Source organism: Suricata suricatta, chromosome 1 (assembly GCF_006229205.1).
Source record: "Suricata suricatta isolate VVHF042 chromosome 1, meerkat_22Aug2017_6uvM2_HiC, whole genome shotgun sequence".
Taxonomy (NCBI): Eukaryota; Metazoa; Chordata; class Mammalia; order Carnivora; family Herpestidae; genus Suricata; species Suricata suricatta.
In genome coordinates, this window is record NC_043700.1 from 79,276,114 (window position 1) to 79,289,691 (window position 13,578).

The window sequence follows — 13,578 nt, forward strand, 5'->3', positions numbered from 1 at the left end:
AACTCCTACTCATCCTTCAAACCCAGACTAGTTCTGTGAAGCTTCTCCTGACATTCAGTTTGAATTAATTATTTCTTACTCTGAATGCCCACAGAAAAATGCTCACATTTTCGTTATAGCATGTATTACATTGTAGTGAGATTATTTATTATATATTTGTCCTACCCACTGGTTTCTGAAGTCCCAAAGAGAAGAAATGGGACATTATTTACTGGCAAACCCAGTGCTTGCCACCTAGTGTGTGTTTAGTGTAATAAGGGATGTATATTATGCAAAAAAAAAAAAGCATCATTAGTGTGTGACCTATATACTATAACATCTGTAGCATTGACCTTAAATATAAAAATTTTAGAACTATACATATTTACTATCTTAAACAAGTGTTTCATATGAAAATATGACTTTATTTTGAATCTGTTTACAAAAGTTTTACGTTTCAATTCCTCTAAATCAGGAGCTCTGCTAGTGTTTTAAACATGCCTTGATTTAGGCAAATGTGACATACTTGTACTTTTCAAAAATACTTTTATTATGTAAAGGGAAGTTCATCCTCTATCTTGCCTTCACACATACACACATCGGAATGGCCAACTAGTCCATGATTATCTTTGAAAATTGTTTATAGTATATAACTTTGGGTTAAGAATCTTTTATTGGGGGGCACCTGGCTCAGTTGGTTTAGCGTATGACTTCGGCTCAGGTCATGATCTCATGGTTCGTGGGTTCGAGCCCCGCATCAGACTCTGTGCTGACAGCTAACTCAGAGCCTGGAGCTTGTCTTCAGATTCTGTGTCTCCCTCTCTCTCTGCCCTTCCCCTGCTCATGCTGTCTCTCTCAAAAATAAACAAAACATTAAAAAAATCTCTTTTTTGGAGTTTCTTTATATTTATAAAGAAAAAGTGTCCTTGATCAATATAAATTTAATGACCATATTGCAGTAATTGTCAACATTATTCCACCTTATGTAACATTATACTATACTGTATATATATATTATATACACATAGTGTATATAGTGTATGAGTAAATAAAATATATATAGTAATCCTATATATGTTGACTTCCACCAATATCTGACTTCTTTTACTTAATTTCTAAATTCAAGCATATTCCTTTGGATAATGTTATTTGGATGTCAAATATTTTCTTAAAATGATGCCTAAACATACACATATATATGTGTTGTATTGGTTGCATATGCGTGAATATACATTCACTCTATGTATAGTCCATTCTAATATGTATTAGATGTACATTTATATATATAACATGTACACTATATATACATCCACAAGTATGTATATATGCATACTCTATATACTATATATGTATATATACATTTATGTATACACACACATACATATACAGTTGTCTTCCCTAATCCAGAGGTAATACTTCCAAGACCCTCAGTGGGTGCCTGAAACCACAGATAATGTCAAACCCTACATATTCTGTTTTTTCCTACACATATATATTTATGATAAAGTTTAATTTATAAATCAGGGGCAATAAGAGACTAATAATAAATAATAAAATAGAAAAATTATTACAATATACTGTAATAAAAGTTCTGTGCATGTAGTCTCTCCCTCTCTGAAAATACCTATTGTATTACACTCACCCTTCTTGTGATGATGTGAGATGATAAAATGCCTATGTGCTGAGATGAAGTGAGGTGAATGACATAGACGTGATGTAGCCTTAGGCTGCTATTGACCTTCTGATGATATGTAAGGAGAATCCTCTGCTTCCAGAGAAGCATGGTTGACTGTGGGTAACACTGAAACCATGGCCAGTGAAACCCTGGATAAGGGGGGAACTACTCTCTTTCTCTCTCTGTCTCTCTGAGAGACAGAGTATATACTGTGTGTGTGTGTGTGTGTGTGTGTGTGTGTGTGTGTGTGTGTGAGAGAGAGAGAGAGAGAGAGAGAGAGAGAGAGAGAGAGAGAGAGACTGAGAGAGGGAGACATCATACACATATACTCACTATATGGCCCATTATAGTCCCTGTTAATATACAGATTCCTTATCCTTTGAGGCCAGCTAATGATTTTCGGATAATGAGACTGAATGGTACCTCTGAACATTCTGGACCAAAGAGCATTAATGCAGCCACCACACTGCAAATGCTCTTAGCCCGTGAACGCTCTGTCATGAAATCCTGAGTGGAGTATGTTCTGCAAATGGTGTTGTTTACTCTGTTGGGATCTCTCCTGTCATTTATTTTATGCTCTGGTGAACAATTTTGAGTCATAATGACTGACAAATTGTGCAAGCGATAGTGCTGGGTCTGTCATAAAGAAACAAAGAAGGAGCATTAAGCTGGAAGTTAAAATGCACTGTTTTATCATGGCTTGAGGCTTCTTTGAAGAAAGTGGAAACCGTGTTAAAGATTAGTAGGCCCTTGGGAACTAGTTCAAGCCTATTGACATTATGAGGGGTACTATAAGTATCCTTTCAACCTGGGAGAATTGACCAGGTATGATCAGGTATGTCAGGACTTAAAGGATTTCAAGAGAATTATGATTGGCAGCACAGAACCTCCAAAGGGATTTTGTTAAAATCACCCCCTAAGATATTGATCCGTCATTTGCTTCCAGGGTCCCTCTCTCCCATCCGTCCCCTCTTCCCTCTGCTCTCCAGTTAAACACAGTATGCTTGTCTATTGCTCTCTATTCATTTAACTTTATTATCTAATCCTTATTTCAAATTAAGATATATTAGATTTAGGTTTTATGTGTTTCTTGCTTTTAGTATCTTTTTCTTAAGTGAGAAAGATAGTCGTGATTTTTTTTTTCATTTGAAACGTTTTTTTCTTAAATAGAGAAACATCGACTCAGCTGTACATTAGAATCAATATCCAGGGGCAGGAAAGAGCACCAGCAATTTGAGAGGTCCCCAGGTAACTCTAAGACACAGCCAGGATTAAGGATCACTACTCAGTAGAAGATATATGTCTACTTATCATCTAAGGGGTTGATATTTCACTTGGAACACTTTCAAACATATGAAAATCTTCCCCAGATGACTGATTATTTTACATTATTTCCCTCTCCCCCAGTTAAGAATTAGATTTCAAATGAATTTAGATAATGACGTCTGACAATTTGGCCCAGAACTCTCCAGCGGGAGGGATATTCTATCAAGACCGTGGGTTTGGGTGCTCATTTAGAGAATAAATATCTATTGAGCTTGCATGGAATGACTTTCCCTACACCAACTCTGTCATTTCCCTTGTATGTTGAATTAGGGTTGCTTTTTGAGGAGATCGAAGCTGATTCACCTAAAGCCCAGATATCTGTGTATTTGACAAGGGGTGATGGGGTAAAGATCCAGAAGTTCTGTGTACTTAGGAAAATCAGGAAGCTTAGCAACTATCAGAAGGAAGCTTTATGGCACTGCAGCAGGGGATGCACACAGGCACCTTCAGTAATGATTAACCTGAGTCTGAGTTGATGCTCGTGATGGAAAATGACACCCAGCACTTATGTGAAGGTTCTGCACTAGTTTCTATGCCAAAACCATACAGAAAATGTTTGTTTTTCTTTATAGGTTCGAACCAGTGTCCTACCTGAACACAAGGATCCCCTGCCAGAGGTTGGGGTAAGTGTTTCTTATCTTTCCAAAAGGCACACACATCACTTCTAAGTTAAATCATTTGGGTTCTCGCTGGCCTTCTGCTGTTCAATGGCTGACAAATGAAATTGTGTTAAATTAACAGGGTGCGACCCTGCAAGGGGGCACTGTCACATATTTGGTGAATTGTGTAGAGTTCATTTCTTGTCTCTCAAAAACCATCCTCAGATGAACTCATATTTAGTTTCACCAGCTTGTGATGAATCTAGAAATTGTCCTGCAGGGAGCTGGGATGCAATCTGGAGGCAACATTCCTGGATCAACAGAAGGCTGAGGAGATTGCTGATATGGGCTTTACCGCTTCGGGAAGGAGGCAGAGAACTAACTAGCTGAAAGACTGTGTTGTTTTCTGCTTCCTGCAGAAACTCTGTAATGCAGGTCAAAATAGTGGCTGCCACCAAAATGCAGACCAGTGTTGCAGAATTTGGGCTGCATCAGAGCCATCCCAACTGCAGCTTTGAGAAATTGGAAGAGTGGAGAGATAATAGGTCCTTTATGGCTTAGACAAGCCTAGGGTAGGTGGTGGCAGCTCCTGAAAAATTAGCCCAACAGGCTGAGCCCCGGGATCTGTGCAGAGAGGGTGAAAATGCCTAGAAATAAATTGAGTCTAAAGAGTCCATGGGACAGAGCCAGCTGAAAGGCCTATTTGAAATTCCCGGAAATCCTACAGACTATTGACAACCTTCTTCCAGTTGGTGTGTGGCACAGTGTACTATACACCGATCATTTCCTCACTGGCGACAGCCACTATCTGAACCTGCTGAGGAAGCCCTCCAAATATGTGCACCAAAGAGTGAGCTGAACTGATGGAGAAGAATGTCAGCCATGTCTGACATTCTAATCCTGAAGGAGAGGGAAAAGGGCGCTGTGTGCTCTCTCATGCCTAACACAATCTTCTGGTTTCTTCCTGGGGATAGGATGTTATCTTTGACTCAAGAGCATCGTCATGCTTTGTCCTCTGCCTGTTCCTTGAATCCTCCTGTGCTGCCCAGACTTTGTGTTTAGCTTCTCTAGAGTGACTAGCAAGTTCTTCCTGGCCTCAGGCCCCTCACTGCTGCAGGCCCCAGGACCCTTGCCCTTCCCGGTGCTGTTCCTCCCCTGCTCTGGGCACAGGGCTCAGTTCACAGCCTGTGGCCTCTGACCATCCCAGGGGCACTCCTTTTAACTGCCCATTACATTGCAAGCTGCTATCACTCCCTTCATACTTCTTTCATAAAATGAGACTTTTTGAAATTTCAGTTATTAACTGAATGCATTATTTTATACGGAATTTTATTTTATTTTTTGAGGTTCAAAAAAGATGAGCTAGTTTAACTTATTTTTCCTCCTCAGACTATTCATCCCCATGACTGCTCAGTGTTAAACCCCCTTTGCTTGAAGCTTTAATGACATCTTGTCCTAATTATGTAAATTTCCATTTTTTCTCTCATTCATGTTCTTGAAATACATCATATTCATTTCAAAACTTGAGTCTCTTCTCTGATTTTCATTGTTTTCTTCTCCCCCCCTCTCATTATTTCCCACTATGGGGTAGCCATCTCTGTGCCTCTGGCAACTTGTAGTGGAGGGGGAGCATAGTCTGATTCTCACACAGGTCCTGACCTGTCCTCTTACTGCTCAGTGCTGTGGCCAGGAGAAAGGAATGGGGAGAGGTTCCTTCTGTGCTTGCCCAGGGAGAGGTTGTGGTTCCCTTTTTGCTGGTTTTGCTATTGCTCAGGCCAGCGCTGCCCATCAGCATGTGACAGGCATTGAAATGCTGTCTCATAAGCACAACTCTAGGTAATTCTGGAGACCTTGTAGGCTCCTTCCCATTGCATATTTCCCTACCATGGGGAGTCTGGTTCTGGCTCAACCTTCTCCACTGCCCAGGCTCCCCCTGCACTCTCTTGCAGCTGAGACCTACTTTTCCAGCATGTAATGCTTGCTCAGCCGCCTGTGGTGCTATTTGGCCCAGATGAAACACACATGTACTTTCCATGCCACATAGAAGAGATGCAGCCTGTCCCACCGGTGTTTTCTCTCTCAGCTCATCCATCTCTCTCTCCTGACTCTTTCTACAAGCCCTACAGGCATCAGTTGCTAGATAGTCCATGATTTTCAAAGGAGAGACAATCCCCAGTTCCTAATATAGTGGAGCTAAAGATGGTTTGGACACCCACAAGCTTGATAATTGATTTTTTGAGACCAGATTCCTGTGACTTTTTTTTTACTTTTTAAATGTTTATTTTTGAGAGAGAGAGAGAGAGAGTGCAAGCAGGGGAGGAGCAGAGAGAGAGAGAGAGAGAGAGAGAGAGAGAGAATCTGAAGCAGACTCCAAGCTCTGAGCTGTCAGCACAGAGCCTGATACAGGGCTTGAACTCATGAACCTCAAGATCATGATCTGAGCTGAAGGCGATGCTTAAATAACTGAGTCACCCAGGCGCCCCTCCCTTAACTTTAAGGTGTCTTTCTGAGTATTATATAAGAAAGATATTAGGCTCATTTCTTAAATAGTACTCCTGAAATGCTCACCTTCCCTCTCTGCTAATACACCTTTCTATCAGCTGTGTGTGTTAGGGTTACTAATAGGCCAGTTTCTATAAACTGGCTTCCTTTTAAGCATTGTGAGGAGGTTGCTAACTCAGACCACAAGAAATTCTCTCAACTGATACTATGGTGCATTTGGTATAACGTCTTTGTCAAAACTCAGCTCTAATTCCTGGGTCAAAATAAAATTCTCAATTGACATTCTTTGGCATGCTTATATTCATTAGGCATGCATTCAGAAGCAAGTAACCTGACAAACAGTGGGTTAAAAGTAACAGACTCACTTTTCTCCTGGTAGAAAAAGTTTTGGGGAAATTACCCAAGACTGCAGCTACTCAATAATGATGTCGAGCAACCACATTCTATCTACCTTGATGTTCCTCCTTTGTTAGAGTATGTCCAGTCTAACCATCACACCTTCAGAAATCACCATCTAGATGGAGAGAAGACTGAAGGACAAAAGGCAACTGATCCTGTTGCTTCAATTCTGGAAAACAATAACTTGTGGAGAAATTTCAGTTAGTATACTGATAGGTACCTATCACGGAGAAAAGAGGATCCCCCAAACAGAAGGGAATCTCTACTATTTTCATTTAAACAAAATCAAGGTGCTATTAGTAATGAAACAGAATAGGTGGCAGAATAGATATTATATATTAGTAATGTCTGCCCACCCCTCCTACGTGTTAAAGTCCATGATAGCAAAGAGCCTATTATTTTCTTCACTCGGATAGCCCTACCTTTGTGCCTGTAAACTAGTAAATTATGATAAACATATTGAATGAATTAGAAAGCATACCATGATTTTGGTTTGCTAATCATCTTAAATATTTTAGAACCACTAGAATAAAAGGAGGAAGGCATCTAAAAATAATTGCAATAATATGTAAATTGTAACAATATATAAAAATCTAGTATACATCAGAACTCAATAAAATGGCAATTATATTATAGAACTAAATCTCAAGCATAGTAAGAATGAACCTAAATAAAAAACAAGTTAGCATGCCATGGCATTTCTGATACCCTCAGAGTACACGATATTCTAGATAAAGAAGAATTACCATATCTTCAACACTTATGAGGTACCCTTGGGTAATATATATCTTGTCAATGTATAGAATGTATAGAATGTATGTATAGAATATTGCTTTGGACATTACAAAAACATGTCTGAGAGTTTTAGCTCTTGGCCAAGACTTGGTTCAGCCATTACAACATGCTAAGGACTCTGACTATTGACTACTCTAGATAAAAGATGAGCTGAAATCTTTTATTTTAAATAGTCCAAATATGTTCTATTCATTTCTTTGCATTCTTAAGCAGCATCTTTTGGATACACCCAGATCTTTTGTTTATGTCTTAGTAATGTGGTAATGTAGATGTCTGTGCTGAGACCTTTTGAGTTATATTAATAGTGAAGATGTAATTTTTAGATATATGCTCTTACCCTAAAATGCTTATTTAAAAATTTTTTTTAATGTTTATTTATTTTTGAGAGAGAGAGAGAGGGAGGGAGAGAGAGAGAGACAGAGCATGAGCAAGGGAGGGGTAGAGAAAGAGGGAGACACAGAATCTGAAGCAGGCTCCAGGATCTGAACTGTCAGCACAGAGCCTGATGTGGGGCTCAAAGTCACAAACCGTGACATCATAACCTGAGCTGAGGTCAGAAGCTTAACCAGCTGAGCCACCCAGGAGCCCCTAAAATGCTTTGTAAAGTTTTCTTTGGACTGTTTATCAACTTTTAATAGATTTCCTCCCATGTTTTGTTTTTCTTTCTGATGTCTTGTTTTCAGTGTGAATAGTTCATGTATCCTCTTTCCCTATTTGCTGGGAAACCATGTTACCATATCTGTTAGGGTTGACAGTGAAGAACAAGTACATGGAATATGAAAAACAGCCTGTCCTGTAAGTTATGTCCGAGAGATGTTGTGCATTGGCCTCATGCTATCAACTTCAAAGACCCTTTAAAGTTTGTACCATGGTTCCTATGTATAGTTTTATAAGAATAGGCCAACATATTATCGATACTTATTATTGATATATTTAACTTCTAAACAATCCCTTTTTAGTGGAAATATTATATGTGCTCAAATGTGGGCCACATATGTAATTCTAAATTTTCTAGTACACCATGCTCTTAAAAAGTAAAAAGAAATGGTCAAAACTCATTTTAATATTTTATTTAGCCCAGTATATGCAAAGCATAATCACTACGTGAAATTATTAATGCTATATTTCACACTCTTTTTCATACCATCTTGCATTAATTTGATGTATATTTTACACTTAACAGCACATCTCAATTCAGAGTAGTCACAAGCCTAATGCTACCATTGGATAGTACAGCTCTAGACAGTACTTGGAACAACTTGGGAAGACCTTGCAAATTGTAGCATAAAGAAAACCTATACTTCGAGTAAAGGCTTTGTGAGATGAACATAGGTGATGGAGGTGTGGCCAGCCTACGGCAAGGCGTTTGAGGTTGTACGTCTTCTGGCTCTTTATATAGTTCAGCCGGAGTCCCTGCAAGGGCTGGTAGGATAAACTGTTGATTTGTACACTCTCCATGGAGAGCAACCAGGGATTGAGGCAGATGCCCGCTCTTCTCCACCCTTCTCGATTTCACTCTCCAGCCAGGTGAGCGATTGAAATTGTGCATCAAGCAATTTAATGATCATCTGCCTTGGGTGCTTGCACCAGAATGATCATTGTGCGTGTTGCACTGTCATGAGCAGGCAGAAAAGGTCAGAGCCGCATGTTGTGCAGGCCGAGAGCCTGGCAGAGGGAGAGGGAATTGCCACCTGTCCTGGAAATAAGGCACAGCGTGATGGGGATACAAGAATGATGGACTGAAAAGCAAGAAACCTGGATTCCAACTTTGCCTCTGCATGTTAACTAGTTCTGGGACCATATAGAAGCCAGTTAACTCCCTTAAATTCCTATTTTCCCAGCAATGTATTAGGTACTTTTCCTGGATTAGGTTGATTCTCATTACAATAATTATGAGAAAGATTGATTTATCATATGCAACTTTTTCATACGGCCATTAAAGCTGTGAGTGATGGAGTAACTCACTTAAGACCACAGATTAGTAAGAGAGAAGACAGAGTAACAAGGCCAGACAATACCCATTAGTGGATAGCCCATCTGGGAATTGGGAGAAGTGACTTAATTGCCCAGATTTCCATTTGGGGGCAGAATAACTGATTTAATATGACACTTTAGACCTCTGAGTTCCAACTCTAGCAAGACCTAAATTTTTTGTTTGTCTTATAATTTTCCACTGATATTAGAGCTCCGAGTTTAAAACCTATGAGAATTTTAGAAACAGCACTGAAGAAAAGATGGAAAAGCTTGTTCCTTGAGTTATATTTGAAATATAAAAGTTTTTAAAGAAATTTCTTGCTAAGCAAACTAAGAGAAAAAGAATTGCCATATGATTTCACTCATATGTGGAATTTAAGAAACAAAACAGATGAACATAGAGGAAGGGGAGGGGGAAAGAGAGAGGAGTAAACCATGGGAGCCTTAACTCTAGAGAACAAAGTGGTGGTTGATGGAAGAAAATCTGTGGGGGATGGGATGGATGGGATGGACGTTAAGAGTTGTGAGGAGCCCTGGGTGTTGTATGTACAAGAAGAATCATTAAATTCTCCTCCTAAAATCAACATTACACTATATGTTAACTAGCTAGAATTTTAAAAAAAACTTGAAAAAATAAAATAATTCTCTAAAATTCTATAGTTATGATTCCAGTGACAGCAAAGTTAAAATACCTTTATATTAAGTTATTTTTTTACATTAGCTATTTTCCTTCCATTGGGGATTTAGGTTTTAGAAACAGAGAAGACTATTTTCCTCTAATTAATTTACTCTTTTACAAGATCCCTTTACCATTCATGTGAAGGAATGATGTGTTTTATTTACACACACACACACACACAAACCTGCTAGAAAGTAAACATATGGGCAATTGCATTGTTAGCATTGCAGTATGGAACAATTATACACTATCTTTGGGAATGTCATTAATGTAGTCCCCATATATAGTTATTTGTAGAATAAATAAGATAATAGTTATACCTGAATAATACCTCTTCTAGTTTGACATGTTTTCACAACACAGTGCTATAATGCCATAACCTAAATTAGTTTTCAGTAAGTTGTATGGTTTCTGTAAAATCCCTGATCCTTTGAGATGAAGCATGTGGCAACCAGTTACGATGGGAAAGGGTGACTCATGGGCATTTTTCCTGGTCCACTTCAAGCACTTACAGTGAAGCACTAGGCATACTCGGCAGCCCTCTGTTCTGGGCATTGGGCTTGGCTCAAAGATGGACACGCCAAAGTGTTCCTTCCACAGGATCTCCTGCGCTGTGAACAGATGAGACATTCAGAGGTTGTGGTCACAAAATTTACTTGCAGCTGTGGCTCATGGTGTGTGTTGTAGCTCCTGTCTGAAAATAGCCACCCCACCTGTCTCTCATTGCTACATTCCAGTCTGGAGCATTTGCTCCTTTAATTGATGAAGAGTCCACAGTCACATTCATGACACACGAAGTTTGTGTTTTTAACTCAAAATCCATTTATACCTACAAAATCTCAAAAGGCAGAGAGAAAATAATTTGAAATTTTGAGGCATCATGAAATCTGTCATCAGTTTTCCTGGAGTGACGAGGGAATGAGGAATAAGAATTTGAAAACCCTGATAATCAGGGAAAGAGGAAGTGAGATAGACATCTGAATAAATACAAACGGCTGAAATGAAATTCACTACAACAATATACAATCTGCACACTAAAATTGTTTGGATTTCCCACATTTCAGTGAATTCTAGTACTTTGTAAATGTCTGCAGAAAGAGCATTCTAATATTCATATCTAATAGAATGACTGACTTAAACCGAGTTTTTTTTTTTAAGTCAGCCGTTCATTCACTTATTGTCTGTAAATACTTATCACATGCCTACAGTGCACTAGGCAGGAGGAGTTTGTCTGAAAACAAAATGAAGCTCCTTGTGGAGCTTCAAATACATTCATGTATACAAACACATACATAGAGAAACATACAATACATCTCTCTCTCTCTAAATATATATATATTAAACTTCCTTTTCTGCTTTGACTCACATTTCATCACACATTCACACATTGACATATCATTAGACCTTATTTCCACAAGTGCTCTATGGTTTTAATGTTTGTTTATTGTATATGTGTGTGTGTGTGTGAGAGAGAGAGAGAGAGAGAGAGAGAACTCCAAGCAGGGCCTGTGCTGCAGGCGTGGAGCCCGACACGGGCCTCAATCTCGTTTTCACCTAACATCCTTCACCTGATCATTTAGTCTCATATTCTTCTGGCTTTGGTGACTTGGTGTCTAAGCCAGTTCTTTGAGTTTCAAGTTAATTAACTCGGCTTATTGTTGCTAATGTAGAGGCATCTCCAGCTTTAGAGCTGAGTTGTATTTCAAATGTTTGCATTTTAGTGTTTTGAAAGAATTCTAAATTAGAGCTTTGATTAGAGGGAGAAAAATTCTGACCTAAAGCTTTTCTTTCTTACTCTTAACAAGTGCTAAATGTGGATGCAGCGCTCTATGTATGAAATAACTGTATGCTTTACTCTGAAAAGACCCAGTTGTCCTCAGACCTCTTACGTCCAGGCTCTCATTCTAGCTCAGCCTGGCAACAGACGTCTGGAGAGAGAATGCTCTGGAAGATACAGTTTTGACTTGTTGTAGAGTTTTACAATGTGTGAGGCAGCAGTGCCCTAGATTATAATATAGGTTTGATGTTTTCATGTTTACTTCTTGACCTTGAGGGGAGAACGAGAAATACTATTTATGGTATACCATAATATTGTGACTTTTAAATCAGAAGTAGCCGGGAATATTAAAAAGAGATGAAAGATTTTTATCCTGGAAAAGAAAAACCAATTTAGAGTTTTATTCTTTGTATTATGGGCCAAAAAAGTGCAGAATGTAGATAGTCATAGATAGTCAACAGCCAGTATGATAGGTTAAAAAAGCAATTTTAGAAAATGTAACTGAATAAGTACCTTTCTTTTTCATGTATTGGAATGAAATTGTCCCATGCTAGTATAGAAATAACAAAGGAAACAAATGCTTTTAAACATTGCTGCGATGGGGGAGAAATGTAGCATTTCTATTTATAACTTGTACAGAGTCCCACATAAAAATAGCTCCAAGTACCAGATTTGCTCATATCTGGAATACAAAGTTGTTGCTGCCAGTGACTTGAGGAATTCTAATTAAGAGTGAGGACAGCATTGGTAAATATTGAAAGTTTATCATTTTTTCTTCTACCCCAGTTTTCATAGGGGAAGAAAATTAGTGCCCAGAGAAGTCCTGGCTTCTGCATTATACATTTTGTTATGTCCCAGGCTATTGGTCTCTTTGTTTTAATGAAAAGGATACATTTGCACCCTGGACTTCACCCCCTGAGAAGGATCTATTGTTATATCTGTCAGTGAGGATTGTATCTCTGCAAATGAAGTATCTGTGAGGCTAATGGATTTAACATTTCATTCTTTTGAAAACGAGGTTTGTATGATTGGTGTGCCGGTAAAAATATTAAGAACTTCTGAAGCTAATGAAAACCATTCTTTCTTCTTTTCAGCGAAGTTTCCTGGGCTATGCCAGTTTTAAAGTGGGGGAGCTACTGAAGTCCAAGGAGCAGCTGCTAGCCCTGAGCCTGAGGTGAGTCCTTTGCAGAAATGCTGTCAAGTGAATAGCCTATGATATTTATTGAAGGACGGTTGGTTTTCAAAGTCCCAATTCATACAGATGTTTAGATGTCAGCTGTCAAATGGCTTACATTCTCCACAGCAGCAAGTTATAGCTTACCAACAATTATTCAAGTTCACACTCAAGTTCATGGTTCATACTGTCAAAGGTTTTCAACCCTTATAGGGAAAAAAATTTACATGATCATTAAAGTGATTAAATTCTTTGATGGTAAGAATAGAAATGATGAGCATGTTATTAAGTAATTTTTCTATTATTTATTAAAATGTTCCTTTTTAAGTCAAGTAAGTTTCTAGGTGTGAAATATGTTTGTTATTGGCAACATTATAAATGTATGATAATAGAGGAAATGTTCATTATTCTCTTTTATTGAGCTTATTTTGTTGCTATGCTATTAAATATAAAACATAAGTTAAAATACATTCATATTGAAATAAGCAGTGGATCAAAGCTAATTTTGAGAATGAGTATAATTTCTTTTGATATAGAAGTTACATAGTATTTTAATGTTGAGTATTAAGTAGAATAAACATTTTTCAACTTCATTATAAATTCTAAACAATAGTATGCTATTTCCTGTGTAATAACTCCTATAATTATGAAAAATATGACCTTCAATATTTGTATAGTATAAGCAAATATAAAAATTGT

At 38.2% G+C, this 13,578-nt stretch overlaps 1 protein-coding gene across 2 annotated transcripts in view; it reads left to right on the forward strand.

Annotated features, from left to right (window-relative positions):
- The window catches only part of INPP4B (inositol polyphosphate-4-phosphatase type II B), a 411,625-nt gene that overhangs the window by 142,132 nt on the left and 255,915 nt on the right, over positions 1-13,578 (forward strand). Inside the window, exons 7-8 of one of the 2 annotated variants that reach the window (XM_029940652.1) lie at positions 3,553-3,603; positions 12,800-12,879. In XM_029940652.1, the coding sequence (XP_029796512.1) occupies positions 3,553-3,603; positions 12,800-12,879 (131 nt within the window). Of the gene's footprint in view, positions 1-3,552; positions 3,604-12,396; positions 12,453-12,799; positions 12,880-13,578 lie in introns of those variants that run through there. The other variant, XM_029940655.1, reaches the window with a different exon arrangement.